Genomic DNA, 25,566 nt, shown 5'->3' on the forward strand with positions numbered 1-25,566 from the left:
GTAAAAGTCCTGATGTATTTAGGCGCTTGTGAGACGCCGTAGCTCCGCCTCTCTTTTGTGCACATGACAAGCTGAAGTCTGGTGATATTGTGGCTCCTGTGAAGTAGCTGACTGAGTTTTGACATTTGTAAAGGAGTTAGCGATGAGTTCATTAAAAGGAAAGATTGTTACTGTTGTCGGGAGGTGAGAGTTATGTTGTTTAAGTCAGTCTGTCGTTTTTGCCAGACGTGTTCCTGAGATTGTCTAACAGAATAGCTGAGTGGTCTTTGAACTCTAACGTTACTGTCATTGTGTTTATGAATACATGTTTTACTCCATATCAGAAAAGTGCATGTGAAAAATGAACGGTGCAGTGATTTATGACCAAAATAAAATGAGCTCGGTATGTGTGCTTATTTGACATATTTTGGTTTGGCTTGTACAAGTAAGGTTATTACTCTATTTTACAGGGGTTTTTTTTTCATACATGATCATCAAAATCATATTATTTTTATTTGTCATGCAATATTAAAGTTCCTGTTTAAGTAGTCTCAGACATGTTCCTCATTTTGGTATGTAGATAATGCATTGATTTTCACTGTTAACAGACTCCTTGATCTGCATTTTTATTTGATTTATTTACTGTGCTGTCTCTTTTTCCTAATTGAATGTATGTGGCATAATAAAGCGGGCTGATCGGCCGCTCCTGGGCCATGGTGTTTTTGAGTGGAGGATACATGGTCAAGATCTATGACAACAAACCAGGACAAGCATCAGGGGCCATCACAGAGATCAGGTCAGTTTTAAACAGGAAAACAGGAAAGAAAAATTACCTGTTGACCCCTCAGTCAAATTCTCTGCCTTTAGCATCACTGCTCAACTTTTGTCAGAGCTGGTTTGTGACCCATTTTTATGGCACAACCTTACATAAAGCAATGATCTGAGGAGATCAATAGAATAAAAGAGAGAGCATAATATGCAAAGAAAAAAAAATGCATAAATTGAAGTTTTCTAGAACATAATTATTATTACTCTGTCCATATCTGTTTATGTTGTGTCAATGACCCTCTTCCTTGATTCACCTCTTCTGTCACCAGGGGGAGTTGCAGGGCTTTCTCATTCCTAGATATGAATTTACACTGTAAAAGATGTGTAGAAACAAATTTTACTCAAAAATTGCTAGTAAATTTCACAAACAGTTACAAAGAAACACATTGAATTAGAAAAACTGAAATAGTGTTTTCTTGTAAAATGCTCTACAATCATTTTTCTTTTATTTACACATTTTAAAAAAATCATTTTTACTTTGTAGGTGTCCTGGCTAGAATGCAGCAATGACAGATTAGGACACAAAAAACAGTAATCTTCTGTGATACATGCAGAGTTGCCTTGTTGCCTTGCAACAGATGCCTTGTCAGTCATAAACCATGATTAAAACATTGTATTTGGACAGAACAGTTGTCAGATTTTGTACACATTTAGTTGAATTTAAGATGAATAATGTGTTTTTGTGTGTGAGCAGGAAACAGCTTGAGGAGCTTCAGCAAGCCAAAATGCTGAGAGGAAATCTCACGGCTGCAGAGCAGTTGAGTCTACTCAGCAGTCATGATGACCTGCAGCAGGCCCTGGAGGGAGCATTCTTTGTGCAGGTATGTTTTCCCCCTCAAACACAGATGACTTCTTGTTGACCCAAAAATGTGACTGGGCCGGATAAACATCTCCCTGATATGTATGGAACGAAAGCAACAAGTATTTAATGTGAAGATTAAAACAGTGTTCATTAGTGAACAGTGTTCACTAATGACAAATTCTTTATTTTACATTTAATTGTGGTAATGTGCACAAAAAAAAGCACATGAAACCAGAAGACATGTCTGTGGTTTTATGTCTGAAACTGTTTGAACATTCCATGAGTTAATGTGATTAACTATTGAAATTGCACCCGTGTTTAATTATTAAAATGTATTGAACACTTTGGAGCCAAACCTCTGAAAATTCCTTTTTTTTTTTCTTCATAAAGATGGATGAGGTGATGTATCTGATCATGCATTTTCCTGTGTACTACATTCATTGACAGCTGATGGTTTCTGTTTTTCCCAGTTATGCTGACGTCAACATTTAATGTCGCCATATAGTCCTGTTATGTGCTGATACTGCTGTATTTTTTAAAGTTATATAATTTATTTTAGGGGTTTGTGTGCTTTTTTTCTAAAATCTTCACATTCTTAATGTCAGCATGAAGTGAAAATTCGCCATTCACAAATTCATCCATTTTTTTTAATGTATGTTATAGATCTTTTTGTAAATGATTTATTAATGTATATGTTCCATTTAAAAAAAAAAAATGACTTTGTGATTTAAAATGTCATAACTGGATCTTCTCTCTGGTGACGTATTCTGGGTTTCTGCAATCATTTCGTATGTACGTCTCAATATGGAAGTGATTATCTGTCACTACTTCAGTTTCATAGCGACTCTGACTACTAAAACGGTTTCCTGCTAAATAATTAAAGAAGTGTGAGTGAATATTCCTGTCTACTTTATCAGCTTTGGGAAGTTATGGTCCTTTTATAATTATTCACCTCATATTTTTTCAGCCCATTCCACTGTCATTCATTTTTTTTACTCTTGTGTTTTCTTCTTGTTCCTTTTTTGTGCTCGTATGGAAAAGATGTTGCTACAGATTCAATTATAGTACATTTCATACAGTCCCTACGCTATATTGTTGACCATTATCTGCTCTTGTCCTCTGTGTTTTCTGTGAATAGGAGTGCGTGTTTGAGGACCTGGAAGCAAAGCAGACTGTCTTCCATGAGGTGGAGAATCTTGTCACAGAAAGCGTGATCCTCAGCAGCTCCACTTCCTGCCTGATGCCAAGCAATGTGTTCTCTCGTGTCCAGAACCGAACACGGTGCATCATTTCTCATCCGGTTAGTTATGATTACAGTCTGTGAGAGATTATATTTGATATATATACACTGTGGGGATGCACAAGTTTGAGGCCACAATGAAAAGGTGAGACTCAAATCAAATTTTTAGGCCTTTAAAATTGTTTTTGAAAGAAATAAATACTGAAAATGATTTAAAATAAAAAAAAGATTGCCAGTATGTTTGACAGTTCATTTGATATGCGTATACTGCAGTTTTCTGCAATTACCTCAAATAACAATTGTTATTTTCAAATGTTCTTACAACATTCATGTTTTAGTTTTAGTGCTACTATTTATGTTTATTTAATTAAAGTAATATACTGTAAGAACAAGTGTTTTAGGCCCAGAGGGCTTTACTGGACTTTGAATCCTTCCATGCTTAATGGAAATTCCACTCTGATCTCATGAGCAGCAAGGTCTTGCTGGTCGTGTTGTCCTTCAGAGTAGTGTGAGGCAAATAGTTCACCTTCACCTGCATTAAGTGAATGTTTAATCATGAATGCCAAGCATTTGTGGTCAGACATTTAGTCAGAGAGACCTTTATAGTGGGAAAGAAGTTCAATACAAGGCCATTATCTCTAGCTCTAGTAAACACATTGGTATAGTGCTTTATCTGTGTCCAGGGCCAGACGAAGTGGTGTCATTTCCTTCTTGTTTTGAACCTCACAGGTAAACCCGCCCTACTATGTGCGTCTGGTGGAGTTGGTGCCACACCCCGAAACATTGCCTGCTGTAATGGAGCTTGCTTACTCGCTGATGACGGATGTTGGGCAGGCACCTGTGCGACTCAGGAAGGAGATCGATGGTTTTGCATTGAACCGTGTTCAGTATGCCATCATAGCCGAGTCCTGGAGACTGGTTCAGGTTAGTTGAGCCATGGAACAAAAGCACATATCAGTTAAAGTCATGATTATACTGAATAATATTTTGACTACATACCCATTCTCTGGTGAAATTCATAACACACCAAGTAAACATTTGTTGACACTGGCACAGAGCGTAGTGAAATGGACAGGACATGTAAAGAGGTGTTGTGCTTATGGGCATTCCAGGTCACAGTAAATAGACTGTTCTGTTGAATTGTCTATTCATTAAAGAATCCTTAAAAAAAAAAAAGAAGCAGTTTCCACAAAAACAAAAAGTCATTAAAAAAAATGAAATTTACAACCTCCAAATTTTGTATGGTAGAGTAAATTAAAATAGTTGTGTCAGTTATGTAAAATTCAATTCAAATTGTTTTATTTAGCATATGTAGCTGACATATGCTAAATTGTTGTTTTATTTAAATTTTTTTCAAATTGTTGCTGCAATTTTGTAAAAGCAATGCACCACTTAAAAGGGATAGTTCAACCAAAAATGAAAATGCCCCTCCCCCTCAAGTTTCTTTCTTCTGCAGAACATATGAGAAGATATTTTGAAGAATGTGGGAAACCAAACAGTTTCTGGTCCCCTTTGACTTCCATAGTATACTATGGAAGTCAGTGGGTATAGTATACAGTGGGTATAGTATACTATGGAAGTCAGTGGGAACCAGCACCTGTTTGCTTAGTAAATGACAGAATTTTCATTTTTGGGTGAACTTTCTCTTTAAGACCTGCATTACAGTGAACTTACCACAAATCATATGGTAAAGACCACCATTACCCAAGGTAAAATCTATGCGTCACGGTGCACACAGCAGGGAGGAACGAGGAACATGCAGACGAGGATAAACTCAAATTAACAGTCTTTAATGTTGACATCAGGGTAGGACAAGACAAGGCTGCCACACAGACAGTAACCCCGGGAATAATGAGTAGACCAGATAAACACTAACTGAACAGGCAGGAACTTATATACACAAGATAATTACACATACCTGAACAGAATGACAATTACACTAAACAAGGACAGGAAGCAAACCAAATAAGGAAACAAGGTGGGAACACATGACACACACGACAGAGGATTGACATAACTCCCCAGAAGGCGCGACCCGTAACAGTACCACCGGGGAGGGGGGGTGGGCACTCTGGAGGCCCCTCAGGACAGACATAGACAGGAACACAGGACGGGGACCTCCAGAGCGGAACAGACAGACAGAGGCCATGGCGGGGCTGGGAGCTCCAGAGGCCATGGCAGGTGGTTCTTGTGGCCGTGGCCTCGTTCCTCGGCCCGCCCACTCCACCCAGAGCTCTAGTCAAGTCACCTTTATTTATATAGCGCTTTTACAATACAGATTGTGTCAAAGCACTTAACAGTATCAAATTGGAGGATAGAGTGTCAGTAATGTATAATGATAAGATTAAACACTCAATTTTCAGTTAAAGGCATTTCATTATTGAATTCAGAGATGTCATTGTCTAGCTCAGTTTAGTTTAAATAGTATCTGTGCAATCAAATCGGCGATAATCGCTAGAAATTAAGTGTCCCCAACTGAGCAAGCCAGAGGCGACAGCGGCAAGGAACCAAAACTCCCTCTGTGACAGAATGGAGAAAAAAAAGACCTTGGGAGAAACCAGGCTCAGTCGGGGGGCCAGTTCTCCTCTGACCAGACGAAACCCGCAGTTCAAAAGTTTATATTTCTATTTTAATTTGTTGCAATTTCTAACAATAGTAGTATTATGTAGTTAGGTATTTTATTATATTTTAGTTATTTTGTTATTTTTGGTTGATATATCTGGGGATATGTCTCTGGGGGTCATCTGGGTGTCCTGGTCTCCGCTGACGATCAGGGCTGTAGACATCATCTCTTGGTGCTGATCCACCATCTGATCGGATACGGACTGAGAAACAGACTAGGAAAGAAACAGACAAATATTAGCGTAGATGCCATTCAACTTACGATGTAACGAGTACATCGTGTGTTATGGGGAGTGTTCCCGGTTCCGGTTGATCTAATTAATGCAGCCTAACAATCCTTTAACGGATTTAAATAATAGAAGCGTATTAATGTGTTATGTGTAAGCCAGGCTAAAGAGATGGGTCTTTAATCTAGATTTAAACTGACAGAGTGTGTCTGCCTCCCGAACAGTGTTAGGTAGACTGTTCCAGAGTTTGGGTGCTAAATAGGAATAGGATCTGCCGCCCGCAGTCGATTTTGATATTCTAGGTATTAGTGTTGTCAAAAGACCCGGTACTTCGGTACCAAGTCGGTACTAAAAAAATGAAAACGTCACGGTACCAGGTTTTTTTTAAGTACCGTTGGTACCGAGTACCCGGTCAGCCCGGTTCTTGACGCGTACGGCCCTATGATTTCCGCGATGCCGAAAACGCGGACAGAATCTCGGAATCCAGTTATAAAAACGGAATTTACAGTTTAGCACAAAATGTCACGGAATTTGTCAAAGTTTGGATGAATTGATCAAAAGTAGGTCATTACACTTAAATCAAATCGCGACACGGACTAGTATCTGTAAATATTGAGCCGCAAAAGTCGGTTCAAATATGAATCCTGCGCGTCTCTGTGAGTGAATGAAAGGCAGAGACGCGCGAGTTTTTTTTTTATTTTTTTTTTTTTTTATAAATACACACACTGAAGTGCGCGTGACGCTCGCGGTGATTTCAGCATCTGCCGTCTCAGTGAGGACATAAATACATAAACAACATCTACAGAACTGCTCTAAGAGTCACTTCACGAGCATTTGACCGTTTCATTGAGTAAAACCAGGGTCATATCATATAGCTACACACAGAAATTTAAAGGTATTCACGGCAACCCGTCAAAATAAACGTTTATCTTAAAGACATTGTGCCAGAAATATATTACTATTATTTAGTAGAATGTATGTGATACTATTACTACTGTTAATTTTTTTTATAAATATTTATTTTTAAAGAAATCACACAATATTTCTTCCATATTTAAATTTTAATAGTAAATCCCCTTTATTTACCCAAAAAATAAAATGTTTAAATTTAATTAATTAAAAAACAAATCAAATTTGGGTGAAACTTGTTTACTGTTTTTCATACTTTTATTACTTATGAAAAACTTGAAACACAATTTTCATACATTTTATTTTGTTTGACTTTATTATTAAAAATAGTGTGTTTTTTTTAATTAGCATGTGGTACCGAAATTGGTACCGAGAACCGTGGATTTTCACTGGTATCGGTACCGAATAATGAAATTTTGGTACCGTGACAACACTACTAGGTATTATCAAACGGCCGGAGTTTTGAGAACGCAGCGGACGTGGAGGACTATAATGCGATAAGAGCTCGCTCAAGTACTGAGGAGCTAAACCATTCAGGGCTTTATAAGTAATTAACAAGATTTTAAAATCTATCCGATGCTTGATAGGGAGCCAGTGCAGTGTTGACAGAACCGGGCTAATATGATCATATTTCCTGGTTCTAGTAAGGACTCTAGCTGCTGCATTTTGGACTAACTGTAGTTTGTTGATCAAGCGTGCAGAACAACCACCCAATAAAGCATTACAATAGTCTAACCTTGAGGTCATAAACGCATGAATTAACATTTCTGCATTTGACGTTGAGAGCATTGGTCGCAATTTAGATATGCTTTTGAGATGAAAAAATGCAGTTTTACAGATGCTAGAAACATGGCTTTCAAATGAAAGATTGCGATCAAACAGCACACCTAGGTTCCTGACTGATGAAGAAGAATTGACAGAGCAGCCGTCAAGTGTTAGATAATGTTCTAGGTTATTACATGTGGGGTTTTTAGGTCCGATAATTAACACCTCTGTTTTTCAGAATTTAGCAGTAAAAATTACTCGTCATCCAGTTTTTATATCGACTATGCATTCCGTTAGTTTCTCAATTTGGTGTGTTTCACCGGGCCACGAAGAAATATAGAGCTGAGTATCATCAGCATAACAGTGAAAGCTAACACCATGTCTCCTGATAATATCTCCCAAGGGTAACATGTAAAGCGTGAAAAGTAATGGCCCTAGTACTGAGCCTTGAGGTACTCCATACTGCACTTGTGATCGATATGATACCTCTTCATTCACTGCTACGAACTGATGGCGGTCAGATAAGTACGATTTGAACCATGCTAAGGCACTTCCACTAATGCCAACAAAGTTTTGTAGTCTATTCAAAAGAATGTTGTGGTCGATAGTGTCGAACGCAGCGCTAAGATCCAGTAGAACTAATAAAGAGATACAACCACGATCAGATGATAGAAGCAGGTCATTTGTAACTCTAATGAGAGCAGTCTCAGTACTATAATACGATCTAAATCCTGACTGGAATTCCTCACAGATATCATTTTTCTCTAGGAAGGAATATAATTGTGAGGATACTACCTTTTCTAGTATCTTTGACAGAAAAGGGAGATTTGAGATCGGTCTGTAATTAACTAGATCTTTGGGGTCAAGTTGTGGTTTTTTAATGAGAGGCTTAATAACAGCCAATTTGAAGGTTTTGGGGACATATCCTAATGACAATGATGAATTAATAATAGCCAAAAGAGGATCTATGACTTCTGGAAGCAGCTCTTTTAGTAGTTTAGATGGAATCGGGTCTAACATACATGTTGTTGGTTTAGATGATTTAACAAGTTTATACAATTCTTCCTCTCCCACAGTAGAGAATGAGTGGAATTGTTCCTCAGGGGATCTATAGTGCGCTATCTGATGCGATACTGTAGCTGGACGGCTGCAGGGATACAATTTTATCTCTGATAGTATCGATCTTGGAAGTGAAGTAGTTCATAAAGTCATTACTGCTATGCTCTTGGGAAATGCCAACACCTGTTGATGCTTGATTTTTCGTTAATTTAGTTACTGTATTGAATAAATACCGGGGGTTATGTTTGTTTTCTTCTAGAAGAGATGAAAAGTAATCAGATCTAGCAGTTTTAATGCTTTTCTGTAGGATAGGGTACTTTCCGCCAAGCTAAACGAAATACCTCTAATTTAGTTTTCCTCCAGCTGCGCTCCATTTTCCGGGCTGCTCTCTTTAGGGCGCGAGTGTGCTCATTATACCACGGTGTTGGACTCTTATCCTTAATCTTCCTTAAGCGTAAAGGAGCAACCGTATCTAAAGTGCTAGAAAAAAGAGAGTCCATAGTTTCTGTTACATCATCAAGTTGTTCTGAGCTATTGGATATGCTGAGGAACTGAGATAAGTCAGGAAGATTATTTATAAAGCAGTCTTTTGTGGTAGAGGTAATGGTTCTACCATATTTGTAACAAGAAGTTGGCTTTACAGCTTTAGCTATATGGAATATACAGGAGACTAGATAATGATCTGAGATATCATCGCTCTGCTGCAAAATTTCAACGCCACTGACATCAATTCCATATGACAGTATTAAATCTAGAGTATGATTTCGACAATGAGTAGGTCCTGACACGTGTTGTTTAACACCAATAGAGTTTAGAATGTCTATAAATGCTGATCCCAATGAATCTCTTTCATTATCAACATGGATATTAAAATCACCAACTATTAGTACTTTATCTGCAGTCAGCACTAACTCCGATAGAAGATCAGAAAATTCTTTAATAAAGTCTGTATGGTGCCCTGGTGGCCTGTATACAGTAGCCAGTACAAACATCACAGGGATTTATCATTAACACTTGTTTCTTTGGATAACGTTATATGAAGCACCATTACTTGACGAATTATACTTGAAACCCAACCTCTGAGAGATACTGAAAATATTTCTATAAATTGTAGCAACACCTCCCCTTTACCTTTTGGACGGTTCATGTTTGTAACAGTAATCTTGGGGTGTAGACTCGTTTAAAGTAATGTAATCATCTTGTTTTAGCCAGGTTTCTGTCAGACAAAGCACATCTAGTTTATGGTCAGTGAACATATCATTTACAAAAAGTGCTTTTGAAGAAAGGGATCTAATATTCAATAAGCCAAGCTTTATCATGTGTTTATCTGTATTATATCGTTTTTATTTGTTGAACATCAATTAAATTGTTACTATTACTTTGGTTTGGATGTTTTCTGTATTTTCTAGTTCGGGAACAGACACAGTCTCTATAGAGTGATATCTAGGTGAAAAGTTTCTATGTGCTGAGAGTTAACTGACTTTGGTGACGTGAGGCGGCTAGCAGACGATCGGTTTAGCCAGTCTGTCTGCTTCCTGACCTGGGCTCCAGTTAGTCAAGTACAAACTCTAAGACTATGTGCCATATTTCTAGAGAGAAGAGCGGCACCACCCCAGGAGGATGAACACCATCTCTTTTCAACAGGTCAGGTCTGCCCCAAAAATTCTTCCAATTGTCTATAAAGCCTATGTTATTTTGCGGGCACCACTTAGACATCCAGCCATTAAGTGACGACAGTCTGCTATGAATCTCATCACCCCGGTAAGCAGGGAGCAGACCAGAGCATATTACAGTGTCTGACATCGTACTTGCAAGTTCACACACCTCTTTAACATTATTTTTGGTGATCTCCGACTGGCGAAGTCGAACATCATTAGCGCCGACGTGGATAATCTTACTGAATTTACGTTTAGCATTAGTCAGCACTTTTAAATTTGCCAAGATGTCAGGCGCTCTGGCTCCTGGTAAACAATGGACTATGGTGGCTGGTGTCTCTATTTTCACGTTCCGTACAATAGAATCGCCAATAACAAGAGCACTTTCATCAGGTTTCTCAGTGGGTGCTTCACTGAGTGGGGAGAACCTGTTTGATGTTCTGATCGGAACGGAAGAGTGGTGTTTTGACCCACGACTATGCCGCCTCACTGTCACCCAGTTGCCCTGCTGCACGGGCTCAACCGAAACCGAACAATGTACAGGACTCCTTGGGGAATCTAGGGGGATATCAGGAGCCCTCCGGGGCTAAACGGACAGGACAGGCCACTGGGGCTAAACAGACTGGACAGGAACAGGACAGCCCACAGGAACAGGAAGCCCTCCTGGGCTAGCTTGGAAGCTGAAGCTTCTTCTGGGCATGACAAGGAGTCAGGGGCCCTCACAGGGTCCCTCAGCAACCGACTCCACTTCCGCGACAGGAGGGGCAGGCGGCTGGGAATGGCCTCCGCCGCCACTAAAAACGACACTCTTGGCCGGGCCTGTGGACTGGATCCACGGGAACCCTGCTCTGGACTGGAGTCAGTGGCGGCCGGCAGGCTTGCGCTCCAGGCGGGCTTGCCACATGCACTCCAGGCGGGCTAGGGTGAGCCACAGCCGGCGGACGGCGGCGAAGATATCCCCGCGAACGGCAGAAGACTGGAGGGGCTTGTGGCCAACGGACTCGTGGCGATCCCGTCGAACTCCCACGCCGACTTGCTGTGGGCTACGGTGGGATGACGAGCGGTGAGTTCCATGCCGCGGGACAGACAGACAAAACAAAACTTTCAAAAACGAAAAAACAAAACAAGGTGAAGAAAAGGGGGCGCCGCTTACTTTGTAGGTCTGGTGTTCTGTCACGGTGCACACAGCAGGGAGGAACGAGGAACACGCAAATGAGGATAAACTCAAATTAACAGTCTTTATAGTTGAAATCAGGGCAAGGCAAGGCTGACACAGACAGGAACACCGTGAATAACGAGTAGACCAGACAAACACTAACTGAACAGGCAGGAACTTATATACACAAGATAATTACACACACCTGAACAGAATAACAGACAATCACACTAAACAAGGACAGGAAGCAAGCCAAATAAGGAAACAAGAGGCGGGAACACATGACACACACGACAGAGGACTGACACTATGTAACGCACAGCTTCTCATGGTTTATTGCTTTAATATGTTGTCCACATTACAGGATGAATGTTGTTAGTTTATATCGTAGCTCTGATAACAGACCCTTCACTTGTTCATGCGTGGAGAAAATATATTGTTGACAAATCTTATTACTTGCATATCTATGAACAGGAAAATACTATAACTGTTGTAAATTTTGATGCATGTCTCTGTAACACCCTGTTTTTAGGAAGAAAGGAAAGTGAAATTAGTGGAAGGAATGAATGAACAGAGACTATTGTATTAACATCCACAGTCTTATCTCACTGTTTACAAATGATTGATTTAGAGAAGTGAAAAAAAACAATCTCTTTTCTTTTCTTGTCTTGAGAAACTTTTAGAACGGCCAGCTTATCTTTCCTCACACTGGTGGTTTTGTCCTGGTTATACAGTACACCTGTATTACAGTGTATCAAATGAACATGGGGTAGCGTTAGGTGATCCACTTTAAAAACCAAACCCTTTTCAGCACTGCCCACAATTATGAACAAAAAACAGAGTCAAGAAAGCACTTCCACAAACAATGGACACTTCACTTTGAACTTATTTTTAGAGTGGCTGTTCTTTATTCAGTCAAGTAATGGACAATTAAAGGCAAACCCAAAATTGCACGTTCTGTCCTGGCAGGGTGTATTATGGAGGCGTCTTCACAAAACTGTGTAGCTGATTCATGGTGACACTAAATTATGTTTTATACACAGGTGTCAGCATGTCAGGATTATATGACAATGTACCATGTAACAGAGCTGTGGTTTGAACTGTGTTTGAAAATGCATAATCAGCTCTCTCAAGAACCCTTTTCCTAACTGTAGATGTAGTCAATCGTGCATAACATCATTGGAGTAGTTTTGTTTTTTTCATGCAGTGTTAATTTCGTCAACGAAGACGAAGACGAAAAATATTCGTCAACGAACCTTTTTTCTGTGACTAAGACTAGACGTTGACCAGCTAAAATTAATGTCTGATGATAAAAACTATGACGAAATTTATGCCGCGTCTTCATTAACAAGACGAGACGGGACTAAAATGTTATTTGAGGACTACCGGACATTCAAAATACATCCTATATGCTAAATGAAGTGTCTTGTCTTTCAAAATGTGCGTCTCTGTCATTGGATTACAATCAGATGAGGGGCGTATCTAGTCTCAGTATGGCAGCCGCAGCGGACGGATAGGCGATCAAAACGCAAACTAACGATCTGAAACAATAGCCTCAGCACCCGAAGGGTTAGGGATAGGGTGACCAGACGTCCCGTTTTTCCCGGGAGTCACAATTCGTTGTCGATTAATTTAAAGTTAGTGACGGCGGGATAGGCGGAATCGCGCTGATAGAAGCGCTCTCTCTCGCGCGCACGCTCCACTTCTTCAGTTCTCATACAGCGCGCGATCAGGTCTCAGTTCTCAGCGCTCAAATACACACACAGCAGTCCTGTGTCTATCGCGTAGAGTCAGAGTATCTCACATAAATACAGTCAGTTATGGCTTAAGTGAGCGTAAACAGGTGGATGAAAACTGAATGTGTGTCAGTATTACATGCATGCCTTCCGTCTTAAAGGGACAGCATTCCTAATTATCCGTGTCATAAATGTTAACCAACAAAAGATGTCAAATAAATGTATACTTAAGTAAAGCTACTGTATCTGAAAAATGAGTTTAATTTGTATCTCTACCAAAAAATGAAAATGTATTCCAGTTTTTCCAAATTCAATCCTTGATTCAAATTTCTCATAAGCTTAATTGATTTGGTCTAAAGAGAGAAGAATTGATGCCTATTTTTGTTTGAATACTACATATAAAATAGCTACCAAAATAAATGTTGTTAACTGCACTTTGACTAAAAGTAAAGACTAAAAGTTGACAAAAATACAATGACTTTTCGTCGACTAAAACTAGACTATGAAATACTCAAATGACTAAAATGTGACTAAGACTATTAAGCATTTTCGTCTCAAGACTAAGACTAAGACTAAATCAAAAATGCCTGCCAAAATTAACACTGTTTTCATGTAGTGTTTATGAATACTGTCTAATCTTTAGAAAATACCCTTATCTCTTGATATGAATAATTGTAAGGATTCATCATTATCACCATCACTTAATATCATCATTTACTCAGCCTTATGTAGCTTCAAACCTCCATGATTTCTTTCTTCTGTGGAACACAAAAGAAGATATTTAGCACAATGTTCAGACCACACTTTTTCTGTATAATAACAGTGAGCAGAAGAAAAACAAATGGGCAAATGACGACAGAATTTTTGTTTTTGAGTTTTTGAAATATCAATTTAGATAAAATCACTAAAAGACAAGATTTTGATTTACGTTTTGAGAGGAAAACCCCAGAAGAATGTTCAGCTAATACAGAGGTTCCTTACAAAAGAAAAAGCCCTTGTGTTGGTGTTACCTAACATTCTGTGACTTATTCGCAGTTGCTGACATTTGAGAGTTTAAATTTTGAACCACTTGTGAGTGTCAAATTTGCTTTTTTTTTAAGTTAGTTCCAGATGTACATACAGTACACCTTATGTCCAATAAAGTATGCTGTCCATTCTGCTTTTGTGTTTAGAGACAATTTCACAACTTATATGGCAACACTGAAAATGATATGCTATTCTTACTTAACCTTTTTGACTGACTTGACGTTTCTACTCGTTTCAGAGATTTATAACCACTGAACTGAGGCTGAACTAAAGGAAATCTTATGAGGGTGAAGACAAAATGTCACATTAGCTGTAAATGTTATTTGTATTGATCTTATTCATCATGCATCATTTAGGAAGAGTGGGATTTATATATATATAAATCCCAGGATCCATATATATATATATATATATATAGCTGTTACAGTAAATAAGTGAGTAAATAACCGTTATTCTTCTTTCCTTATCCTTCATTTCCTCATCAGTGGCGTTATTGTGCAATCACTGATGATGAGGTAATTTAGATTTGTCTGGAACAACAGTATGATTTAAAGCATATCACGTGTTCTGTCTCTATGTCTCTGTTTTCTATGCAGTGTCCATATGACAGTGTGTGTGAGGAATTTAATTTCTTAACAAGCATTTGTTATGAGGTACACTGTAATGACAATTTTCTTGTAATTTCTTCTTGGTCAGAAGGAAAAGTTAAATTTATAAATTAAGCATGCACCATTTGAGGCACAACTCCATATAATGTTTTGGGTCAGCTTCTAAATGACAGAAATACCTCTCCTAGGTAAATACTTTTCAAGCATTTCATGTTTGCCAGATGGAGCTTTAAAAGAAGCCATGTTGGTGAACCAGTTAAACCAGCACACAAACTGGTTATTGCATACTGTTTTTTGTATAGAAAATTAAAAGAAATAATTACATAAGCTGTGTTTTTCATAAGTTACATATTGTTCAAAGACTGGTTAATTGGTGCTGTTGCATCTCTTTTGTTCAGTTTGAAAGTCTTCACTAGTGTTGTCAAAAGACCCGGTACTTCGGTACCAAGTCGGTACTAAAAAAATGAAAACGTCACGGTACCAGTTTTTTTTTAAGTACCGTTGGTACCGAGTACCCGGTCAGCCCGGTTCTTGACGCGTACAGCCCTATCATTTCTGCAGAAAACGCGGACAGAATCTCGGAATCCAGTTATAAAAACGGAATTTACAGTTTAGCACGAAATGTCACGGAATTTGTCAAAGTTTGGATGAATTGATCAAAAGTAGGTCATTACACTTAAATCAAATCGCGACACGGACTAGTATCTGTAAATATTGAGCCGCAAAAGTCGGTTCAAATATGAATCCTGCGCGTCTCTGTGAGTGAATGAAAGGCAGAGACGCGCGTTTTTTTTTTAAATACATACACTGAAGTGCGCGTGACGCTCGCGGTGATTTCAGCATCTGCCGTCTCAGTGAGGACATAAATACATAAACAACATCTACAGAACTGCTCTAAGAGTCACTTCACGAGCATTTGACCGTTTCATTGAGTAAAACCAGCGTCATATCATATAGCAACCCATTCTCACTCCTAAAGGCCCTTTCACACAGGACGCGGAATGCGCTGCGCTATGAAACCCATTCATTTCAATGGCTTGCGCGGCGCGAAGGCGGTCAGTTGCTGCGCCGACCACGCGCAGCGGAGCGCACCAGCGCCGCGGTCAAAGTTCAAAATAGTTCAACTTTTGCCGCTGCGCTCTGTGACGTTTCCCCGCGCAGCCAATAGAAACGGGGCATCCAAACAAGCGCCAAACTCAAAATGGATGAACAGCTGATTCTCTGTGTCTGAATTTCCAGAGCTATACGATACAAGTTTGCGGTCGTATAGGGACATCGGGAGAAAAGCTGTGTCATGGAGACACATCTCTATTCAAGTTGGCATGTCAGGTGTGTTTAAAGTTAGCACGGGACAGATACATGTTTTGCTGCTGACCGAAAGGTGGAACAACAATCCAATGACTAGAAGTATAGAACTCCCGCTAAAAATTTTGAAAACTCCGCCTACTTCGCTCTGGCGAGCATAGCGCAAATCGCCTTGTATCTGAAGGGCTGCGCTGAACCCAGCGGCAGGCGCAGCTCATGCCGCGTCCTGTGTGAAAGCCCCTTTAGGCGTCAAAAACTGAAGCATGGTCAAACGCCTAAAAGGGGCTTTCACACAGGACGCGGCATGAGCTGCATATTATCTATTCATATTTTTTTAATAAATTATGACGGTAGTTGTATCTACCTGTTATATCTTGTGTTTTATTGACAAATGGTAGGTTTAGGGGCAGGGGTTGGGTTATGTGCTCATTAATGTGTAAATAATGTAATATAAATAAAACTGTTGTGGCTGTTTACATTGAAAAATCACACCCCAACATGTATGCAATAATGGCAATGTTATTACCCAATATATAATTTAATTATGACGATAAAATTCCCAGTATGGCGTCGGCATATTGACGCTAAGGGTTTCCTATTTAAAGCAACGGAGGACCCTGCAAGTCGAAAAATGATAAGGCAGGGATCGCCAACCCTGCTCCTGGAGAGCTACCGTCCTGCAGATTTCAGTTCCAACACACCTGTCTGAAATTAACAAGTAGCCTTGAAGACCTTGATTAGCTGGTTCAGGTGTGTTTGATTGGGGTTGGAGCTGAAATCTGTACCTTGAGCGTCAAAAAGCGACGCCAAGTGGTCCTGACCAAGCTTCAATATGTGACGAGTTGGGTGTGAGAATGGGTTGCATATAGCTACACACAGAAATTTAAAGGTATTCACGGCAACCCGTCAAAATAAACGTTTATCTTAAAGACATTGTGCCAGAAATATATTACTATTATTTAGTAGAATGTATGTGATACTATTACTACTGTTGACATTTTTTTTATAAATATTTATTTTTAAAGAAATCACACAATATTTCTTCCATATTTTAATTTTAATAGTAAATCCCCTTTATTTACCCAAAAAATAAAATGTTTAAATTTAATTAATTAAAAAACAAATCAAATTTGGGTGAAACTTGTTTACTGTTTTTCATACTTTTATTACTTGCGGAAAAACTTGAAACACAATTTTCATACATTTTATTTTTGTTTGACTTTATTATTAAAAATAGTGTGTTTTTTTTAATTAGCATGTGGTACCGAAATTGGTACCGAGAACCGTGGATTTTCACTGGTATCGGTACCGAATAATGAAATTTTGGTACCGTGACAACACTAGTCTTCACATTATATTATTTGAGTTTTTCATGTTTCTCTCTTTTGAATAACGTTCATGTTGTTATCCAAATATCTAACCGTTACATCAAAGTTTAAAACAGTGCCCACAGACATTTGAATATTGTTTAACAGCTGAAAATTCTAATTGATCTCATGTTCATAACACCACTAAAGGGATAGTTCAACCAAAAATGAAAATTCCATCAAATATTTGCTGCTCCTCATTGACTTCCACAGTGGGGACATCAACTGTTTGCTTACCTACATTCTTCAAAATATCTTCATTTGTGTTCAGCAGAAGAAAGAAACTCATACAGGTTTGTAACAAATTGAGGGTCAGTAAATGATGACAGAATTTTCATTTTTGGATGAACTGTCCCTTTCGTTTACATTGCAAAGTTGGCACAGAAGCACTTCTGAAGTGGCATTTAGGAGTCTTAACAGCTCTGATGCTGCTCAGAAGGCATAATTGAGGCTGGCTTTTATGTGGCATCATGTCTTTATGCTGAATTTTCAGCAGGCACAGAGCAGCCTTAAATCGGTGGGGCTAAGATGCCATAAGCCTCTCATAGTTTTTAAAGTTGAGTTCTATAGAGTTTAGACTTACAGACTTATGTTTTCATGGACTTTTTAAATGAGCTGTTTTACTAAAGGAAAAAGAGGTTGTTTTTTTATGATGAGGAACATTTAAAGTTTGGACGGTGCCCCACACGCCAGATTTGCAGCTCAAATCCACTCATGCTTCCTCTCAGAGTTCAGGCGGCTCTTTGAGAGAGAGCCAGCACTGGAAAGTAGAGCAGCTGGGAAAGCTAATGGTTGCCCCTGGTGATTACCGTAGAGGAAAGGCCTCTTTTCACGGTTTCCCCAGCCAGTCCGCCGCCTGGCGACACCGAGATAACAGCCTCGTTGTTGCGTGCAGGAAATGAACAAAGACCACCCTGTCCCCCTCCTAAACTCGTCCCCCACTGCCTGTTCTGTGTCCAAGCTTTGATTTCAGCACAGTCAGGCAACAGGTATCTGTAGCCACAGGTAATCTGAGTGCAAAGTGGGCCCAAGGCCTGGCACAGCCACACTTGCCTCCCCCTGCCATGCCATCCCATTGTTCAGAGGACACTGAGTTAAATGATAAGAGAAACCCAATACAGTGGGAGCAGCTTTAGTGCTCTTCAGATGGGACAAAAAGGTGGTGAGGGGGGCCCTACGATTTCCTCTCAATAAGGTGGACCAAACCTTGTTGGCTGGACAAACTACTAAGCAGGAAGCTGTAATTTTAGGATTAGAAGATCAGAACATCAGTAAACCACTTTTAGAAACATTGTCTTTCATCCAAGCATATAATACAGTGCGAGTTGCCAAATTAACTTCTCTTTCCTTTCATCCAGGATGGAGTGATCTCAGTGAAGGACATTGATCTGGTGATGTCTGAGGGCTTGGGCATGCGCTACGCTTTTATAGGTCCCATTGAAACCATGCATCTCAATGCACCAGAAGGCAAGCTACCTATTAACCCATGCATTTTTAAATAAAATGGGATAATAAAACTTTGTATTTAAGCACTGAGAAGGTTCTGTTTTCATCATGCATAGAAAAAAAATGGTGCGGTGCTTGGGGCAGCGAAAAAGCAGTCTGTGAAAACCTCTTATTGTTTCGATTACATCCACCTCACATGACCTTAAGTGTGTGTGTGTAAGAGAGAGACTGTAAAAGAATCTGAAACAAGCACGAAAGTGTGTAAATGTGCATGTGTTTTGAAGAAATCTCATGTTCACGGTGAAAATCAGAAGGCAGTGTGAAATCTATAGGATGACCCTGCTCCCCCTATGAAATGTGCTTTGCCATGTGACACCGGTACTAACCTTTGATGATGACAGATGACTTATTATTCTCAGCCCTGCCTCCTTGTACTGCGAGTGAGGTGCTACAGTGCTCTCACTGTGGTGATAAAGCCCCCCCCCCAACAAGAGTTTCACCCTGGTTTCTTCCATTGCTGTAATGGCACAAGTTCTTGGAAACTGTAAGCAAAGAACCGTGGCTGAACTTTCACTGGTGCACATCTTATCTGCTAAGAGCCCTTCTAAAAGAACTCATGCCCTTCAGATGAAGAGCTACTCAATTCATGCTTGAAAACTCTGTTACAAAACAAAAAGCCAGTAGCTTTATTTGCTGAGTCATTTTGGACACCAGTTCAAACTAATTATACTTTTTGTGCCACAGTTATTCACAAGGACAAAGCAGTGTTTGTTATAGAAAATATGTATTTTGTAGCTCGTTTTAAAAAAAGTATTTTAAATGAATAAAAATGGATCAAAACTATTTCTGTTATATGTAGAGTCATGAAAAATATCAGACCTTTATGGTCTACTGTGTTATTTACTACTGTGTTGTAGAAATGCAAAAGCACATTTTGATTTGATCCTCATTCTGTGTTTTGTCTGTCCAGGTATGGCAGATTATCTCCAGCGCTACAGCGAGGGCATAAAGAGGGTTCTTAATACTTTTGGACCCGTTCCAGACTTTTCTGGAGAGCCAGCAGCTAGAATTATAAAAGTATGCAATATGAATGATATTATTAATAATTGAGAAATTTCTTGAAACTGTTGCTTTTGAAATCTTAAATCGGATTTCCCAAATAATCTTCATTTTTTTCAATTTTTTTTTATATATAATTATTGTAATCATTATAAACTGAAAGATTTTACCTTCTACTTCAGGAGATCTGTGAGCTGATCCCTGCTGAACAGGAGCACCTTACATCCAGGAGAGAGAGAAGAGATCAACTGCTGAGGGGACTAGCTAAACTGAAGGAATGAGGCTAGTCCATGAGATACTACCTATATGGAAGTGGTTATGGATCATCTGAGCCATTGTTGTCCTTGGTGTTAAATATTTCCCTTCTAGGCAACAGAATATGATTAATTATGGAAGAAAATACTGAAACAAAAGCTAACCTCAGAAAAGGCTTTAGGGTTCATTTAATTATGAATTTAATTTTTATAATGCTTTACCAGTAATTTTAAGTCTTAAGATTTGTGACAGATACTTGACTACTTGACTTTAATGTGAAATTCACAATTAAAAGGAATATATACGCAATTGAAAATGAATGGCATTTTCATAACTTCCTCATTGGACATTTATGAATTAATCTGTTCATACCTAAGCTGAGCCCAATAATTTTGTACACTTAACTTGAGATGTATGAATGTCATAACATTTCAAACCAAGTGTCAGATGCAAATAAATTATGCTTTTCTCAGAACTAACAATGACTTAACTGACTGGGATCAAGGTGGTGATTTTAGTGTATGACGTCAATTCACACAGGTGTAGTACATCACATTAAAAAGAAAACGAAATGAAAAACATACAACATATCTTAACTTTCACACAGTATAGTTTTAAATATTTCAGGTCATGAGTAAATAACCTACAGTCATATAGAAATTGCTTCTTAGTCTAACATATCTATTATTTATAATACTGCAACTTAAATGTGAGTAGTTCAGTAAAGTTTAGGCCCATTAATAATCTCAACATATACTGTGTGTGTGTATATATGTATATATAGTTTTATATATATTATCTTTTGAAACCAATCTTATCTTTGTGAAATGTTTTGCTCGAAATGTGCAGGCTATTAGCCTACTGTTTGGCTTGATATTTTGTGAAATAATGCAGAGACAGATTATTAGTGGGCCTTAACTTTACTGAATTATTATACTTGCATGTAAATTGCAGTATTAATCTAATGTAAGTAATAGATACGTCTCATACTTTATACGTTTCATGGCACCTGAACGGTTAGACTAAAGAGCACTCTCTGTTCGACTGTAGGTTATTTACTCATGACCTGAAATATTTAAAACTATACTGTGTGAAAGTTAAGATATGTTGTACGTTTGAACATAATATCACATCTACACGCTAGCGACGCGACTGTACGAGATCGCTGCTGAGGCGGCGACGCTTTCCAGGGACATTCCAGTTTGTCGCCTGCGAGCTCAAGAACCTCCCAATGAACGCTGTGACTCCGCCCGATGTCAGGTGCACTAAACTTACGCTCACTGTCCTCCGTCAAATCACTTCATCTCACTCTCGAGACCACAAAGAAACTGCAAGTCAGAGTACTGATTTTAACTCACCTGGACGGATATATATCATGGATTTGATCTGAATCATTTTGTAGGCTAACAGGTAAACTTCCTTTTGAAACACCGCCAGACATTTCACTATTTTTTAAGTGACAATATTATGTGATAATTCTTGCGTGTTAATTTCGACCAAATATGACCAAAGTTACCAAAATGTGTGGGAATGAACGATATCTTAATTAATAGAAATGTATTAATGTCTTTAATATATGTTAATGAAGGTATTTTCGATTTAATATGTTGAGTCTTTTTGAAGACATAGATTTATAGTTTGTGTTATTAGGAGTGAGGAATGAAAATTTAAGTTTACCCTACTGGTAAAGTTTAGAATAATATATAGGCTATATGCATTTTAAAGAAGTCTCTTATGCTTACCAAGACTGCATTTATTTGACCAAAAATACAGTAAATTTGTGCAATATTACAAACTGTACAAAACAATATTGATATTATTACAATTTTAAATTTGTTTTCTGTTGTAATATATTTTAAAATGTAATTTATTCCTGTCATAGCAAAGCAGAACTTTCAGCAGTCATTACTACAGTTTTCAGTGTCACATGATCCTTTAGAAATCATTCTAATATGCTGTATCTATTTTTACTGTATTTTTGATCACCCTTGGTGAGCATAAGAGACGTCTTTCAAAAACATTCTATTCTATTTTATATATATATATATATATATATATATATATATATATATATATATATATATATGTATGTATGTGTATGTATGTGTATGTGTGTGTGACCCTGGACCACAAAACCAGTCATAACCACAAAACCACATTTTTTTGAAAGCTGAATAAATAAGCTTTCCATTGATGTATGGTTTGTTGGGATAGGACATTGGTCGAGATACAACTATTTGGAAATCTGGAATCTGAGGGTGCAAAAAATTCTAAATATTAAGAAAATTGCCTTTAAAGTTGTCCAAATGAAATCCTTAGCAATTCATATTACTAATCAAAAATTAAGTTTTGATATAGTTACGGTAGGAAACTTACAAAATATCTTCATGGAACATGATATTTACTTAATATCCTAATGATTTTTGGCCTAAAATAAAAAATCGAAAATTTTGACCCATACCTCCAATCTGTTCTTCTGGCTCCTTTTCGAGGCGGGATTCATGTTCGCTCTGCATGATGTCTACGATGGGTATCAGAACTTTACATATTGTTTAAATTTGAACTCAAAAATTGTCAATAAAATAATATTCATTATATGTGACCCTGGACAACAAAACCAGTCTTAAGTGTATAAATTTATACATCATCTGAAAGCTGAATAAATAAGCTTTCCATTGATGTATGGTTTGTTAGGATCGGACAATATTAAGTTAAGTTTTGATACATTTACGGTAAGAAATTTACAAAATATCTTCATGGAACATGATATTTACTTAATATCCTAATGATTTTTGGCATAAATAAAAATCGATCATTTTGACCCATACAATGTATTTTTGGCTATTGCTACAAATATACCCCAGCGACTTAAGACTGGTTTTGTGGTCCGGGGTCACACATATGTAGCTGCTCAAATTCATCTCTTTCTTTTCAATGATTAGGAGCTGAGAGCAACAGCAGACAGGATGAGTTGGGGAGCACTTTATGCCCAGCTGGGAGGGGTAAATAAACACTCCACCAGCCTGGGAAAGATCTGGCTGTCTGTCCTCTTCATCTTCCGCATTAGCATCCTTGTAATAGCCGCTGAAACGGTCTGGGGGGATGAGCAGTCCGACTTCACCTGTAACACACAACAGCCCGGCTGCAAAAACGTCTGCTACGACCACTTCTTTCCAGTCTCACACATCCGTTTCTGGTGCCTGCAGCTCATCTTTGTGTCTACACCGGCTTTGCTGGTGGCTATGCATGTGACATATCGCAAACGCAATGTAAAAAAAGGACTTTTGGCCAACCGAAGTGGCGGTGCCAAAGGGGATGACCTGGAGAGTCTGAAGAAGAGGCGTCTACCCATCACTGGGCCACTGTGGTGGACCTACACCTCCAGCCTGTTCTTCCGGCTCCTTTTCGAGGCTGGATTCATGTACGCTCTGTATTATGTCTACGATGGGTTTCAGATGGCCCGTCTTGTGAAGTGTGAGCAGTGGCCCTGTCCCAATAAAGTTGACTGCTTTATCTCACGACCCACAGAGAAGACAGTCTTTACCATCTTCATGGTGGGATCTTCTGCCATCTGCATTGTGCTCAATGTGGCTGAACTGGCCTACCTGATTGTCAAAGCATTGCTGAGGTGCTCAGCCAGAGCCAAAGGAAGGCGCGCTTTTGTTCACCAAGATAAAATGTCCACAGAAAAGGCGCACATACAGAATGAAAAGAACGCAAGGTTGCTGTCATCCGCTTCAGACTCCTCGAGCGATAAAACTGTTTAAGATTATCACTACATCCAGTGACTAATACTACCAACATGATACTAGGCTTGTAGATGACAGTGTTTTAACTTCTCTGATGCCATTAGAGTGTTAGAATTAGTATGTTTTGTACCTTGTTTTTGACACCCTGCCCTGAGAAAACAACAAAGCCTAACCCCACAGTAGGTTTCAAGCATGCTTCATTCCAGAGCTGATATTCCTCCCTCAAGCCAAAAGACAATTAGGGTGTACGCACGGCACTGAATTGTCTGTAAAAAAATGTTCTAGGTTGTTGAATTTAATTTTCCAAATTACTCAAGAGCCTCACAGTACTCTCTGGTGCAGGGGTCACCACACTCGGTCCTGGAGGGTTTAGCTTCAACTTGCCTCAACACACCTGCCTTGAAGTTTCAAGTATACTAAGCAAGACCTTGATTAGCTGGTTCAGGTGTGTTCGATTAGGGTTGGAGCTAAACTCTGCAGGACACAGGCCCTCCAGGAACAAGTTTGGTGACCCCTGCTCCAGTGGCATTAGAAAAGCCCGAGAGTGACTCCTAGTGGTCACAACGACATAAATGAAGTTCACAGACCGTCTTTGCACAAAATTGAGTGTCCTTTTATGAGGGATCATTTACACGATGTTGTATTGTATATAAATGCTTCTTTTTAATTTTACTTGATTGAGTTTTGCTTTGTTTACTTTTTAAACGCAGTTTCTTTTGCTCTTTCTGTTTCCCATCAACAGTTTGACTAGCTATATAATTTACAGAGCTGCTTATTTTGCCACATAATTTAAATGTCTTCAACAACGGCACATCTGTGTTTAGTTTTAAGTCGTTTCACAAGGTTACCTTGAATTGACCCCCTTCCGGGGATTTTATATCAGCATACCGCAGTGCCTAATTATGTTGTTAACAAATAAGGCTGTAGTGGCGCGGACTCTGTGATACCGAGTCAGTCAGTCCACCTGTTGACAGGTGAGAGCTCGTGGTCTCGCGCTTCGTCAACTATGCGTTATCTCCTGCTTTGTTTTTCTCCTCTCTGAGGAGGCTCTACAAGTCAGCGGAGACCAGTTTTGTTTTTAAGGCTGTGATTAAACCGCTGGAATTGTTACCACATTGTACCAATTGTTAAGTTTCCACATGGTATTGATGGAATCCTCTGCTGTTTCCTAAAGTGAGCTGTGGTCATTTTTGATAGCCACCTGTTTGTAAAAGTACATTTCTTTGAAATTTTGGCTAACTACTTATCTATATCTAAATAAAAAAAAAACGTATTATATGTTTGCTGTTTGTCATTATTGTAATTCCCGTGGGGAAAACCAATGGAGGCCGGTGCATTTCTATTCTATTTTAGGAAAGGCCTGCTGCATGACTGGATACTTTCCCATGCAGCACAAAGATTCCAGAGTTTTTGACTAGACTCATTTTTGCCTTTTTGCCAGTTTATACCACAGACCAGCCTTTAGTAATTGATTAAATTACTATAAACTAATAATTTAAAATCATATGCTGAGCATCTGTACAACTGTAATTTGGCGGCAGGTGATTTTATTATTGTTACACAATTGTACAACGGTTATATAAACAATAATTTAACCATAAGAAACTTATAATTTAGACACAACATGGCCAGTTCTTTTGATCATTTTTTTACTCCGCTAACGAAAATATTTCCAAAGCAGAATCAAAGTGCCAAACAACGCATCTGACTGCTTGAATGGAACGCGGAGTGATACAATCAGTGAAACGTCCAAATTCTGTTATAAGAAATCTT

At 38.8% G+C, this 25,566-nt stretch overlaps 2 protein-coding genes across 3 annotated transcripts; both read left to right on the forward strand.

Moving 5' to 3' along the window:
- The first annotated feature begins 30 nt into the window (after positions 1-30).
- cryl1 (crystallin, lambda 1) lies at positions 31-20,541 on the forward strand. 2 transcript variants are annotated; one of them, XM_058788128.1, is made up of 8 exons: positions 31-183; positions 668-775; positions 1,502-1,628; positions 2,748-2,909; positions 3,579-3,773; positions 18,643-18,751; positions 19,701-19,807; positions 19,972-20,541. In XM_058788128.1, the coding sequence occupies exons 1-8, from the start codon at positions 143-145 to the stop codon at positions 20,068-20,070; spliced, it is 948 nt and encodes a 315-aa protein (XP_058644111.1). In that variant the 5' UTR covers positions 31-142; the 3' UTR covers positions 20,071-20,541. The 2 variants fall into 2 exon arrangements, with proteins under 2 accessions (XP_058644111.1, XP_058644112.1); XM_058788129.1 differs by having other exon boundaries at positions 63-182; positions 646-775.
- Positions 20,542-21,166: 625 nt separating this feature from the next.
- Positions 21,167-24,312, forward strand: gjb8 (gap junction protein beta 8). The gene is made up of 2 exons (XM_058788234.1): positions 21,167-21,454; positions 22,987-24,312. Exon 2 carries the CDS (start codon positions 23,011-23,013, stop codon positions 23,809-23,811), a length of 801 nt encoding a protein of 266 aa, XP_058644217.1. The 5' UTR covers positions 21,167-21,454; positions 22,987-23,010; the 3' UTR covers positions 23,812-24,312.
- Positions 24,313-25,566: the final 1,254 nt, after the last annotated feature.

This window comes from Onychostoma macrolepis, chromosome 09, assembly GCF_012432095.1.
Source record: "Onychostoma macrolepis isolate SWU-2019 chromosome 09, ASM1243209v1, whole genome shotgun sequence".
Classification (NCBI taxonomy): Eukaryota; Metazoa; Chordata; class Actinopteri; order Cypriniformes; family Cyprinidae; genus Onychostoma; species Onychostoma macrolepis.

Coding starts and splice junctions, on each gene's coding strand:
- cryl1 (XM_058788128.1), top strand. CDS start 143: ATGAGTTCATTAAAAGGAAAGATTGTTACTGTTGTCGGGAG. Junction 3,774..18,642: donor AGTCCTGGAGACTGGTTCAG/GTTAGTTGAGCC, acceptor CCTTTCATCCAG/GATGGAGTGATCTCAGTGAA. Junction 18,752..19,700: donor GCATCTCAATGCACCAGAAG/GCAAGCTACCTA, acceptor TTGTCTGTCCAG/GTATGGCAGATTATCTCCAG.
- gjb8 (XM_058788234.1), top strand. CDS start 23,011: ATGAGTTGGGGAGCACTTTATGCCCAGCTGGGAGGGGTAAATAAACAC.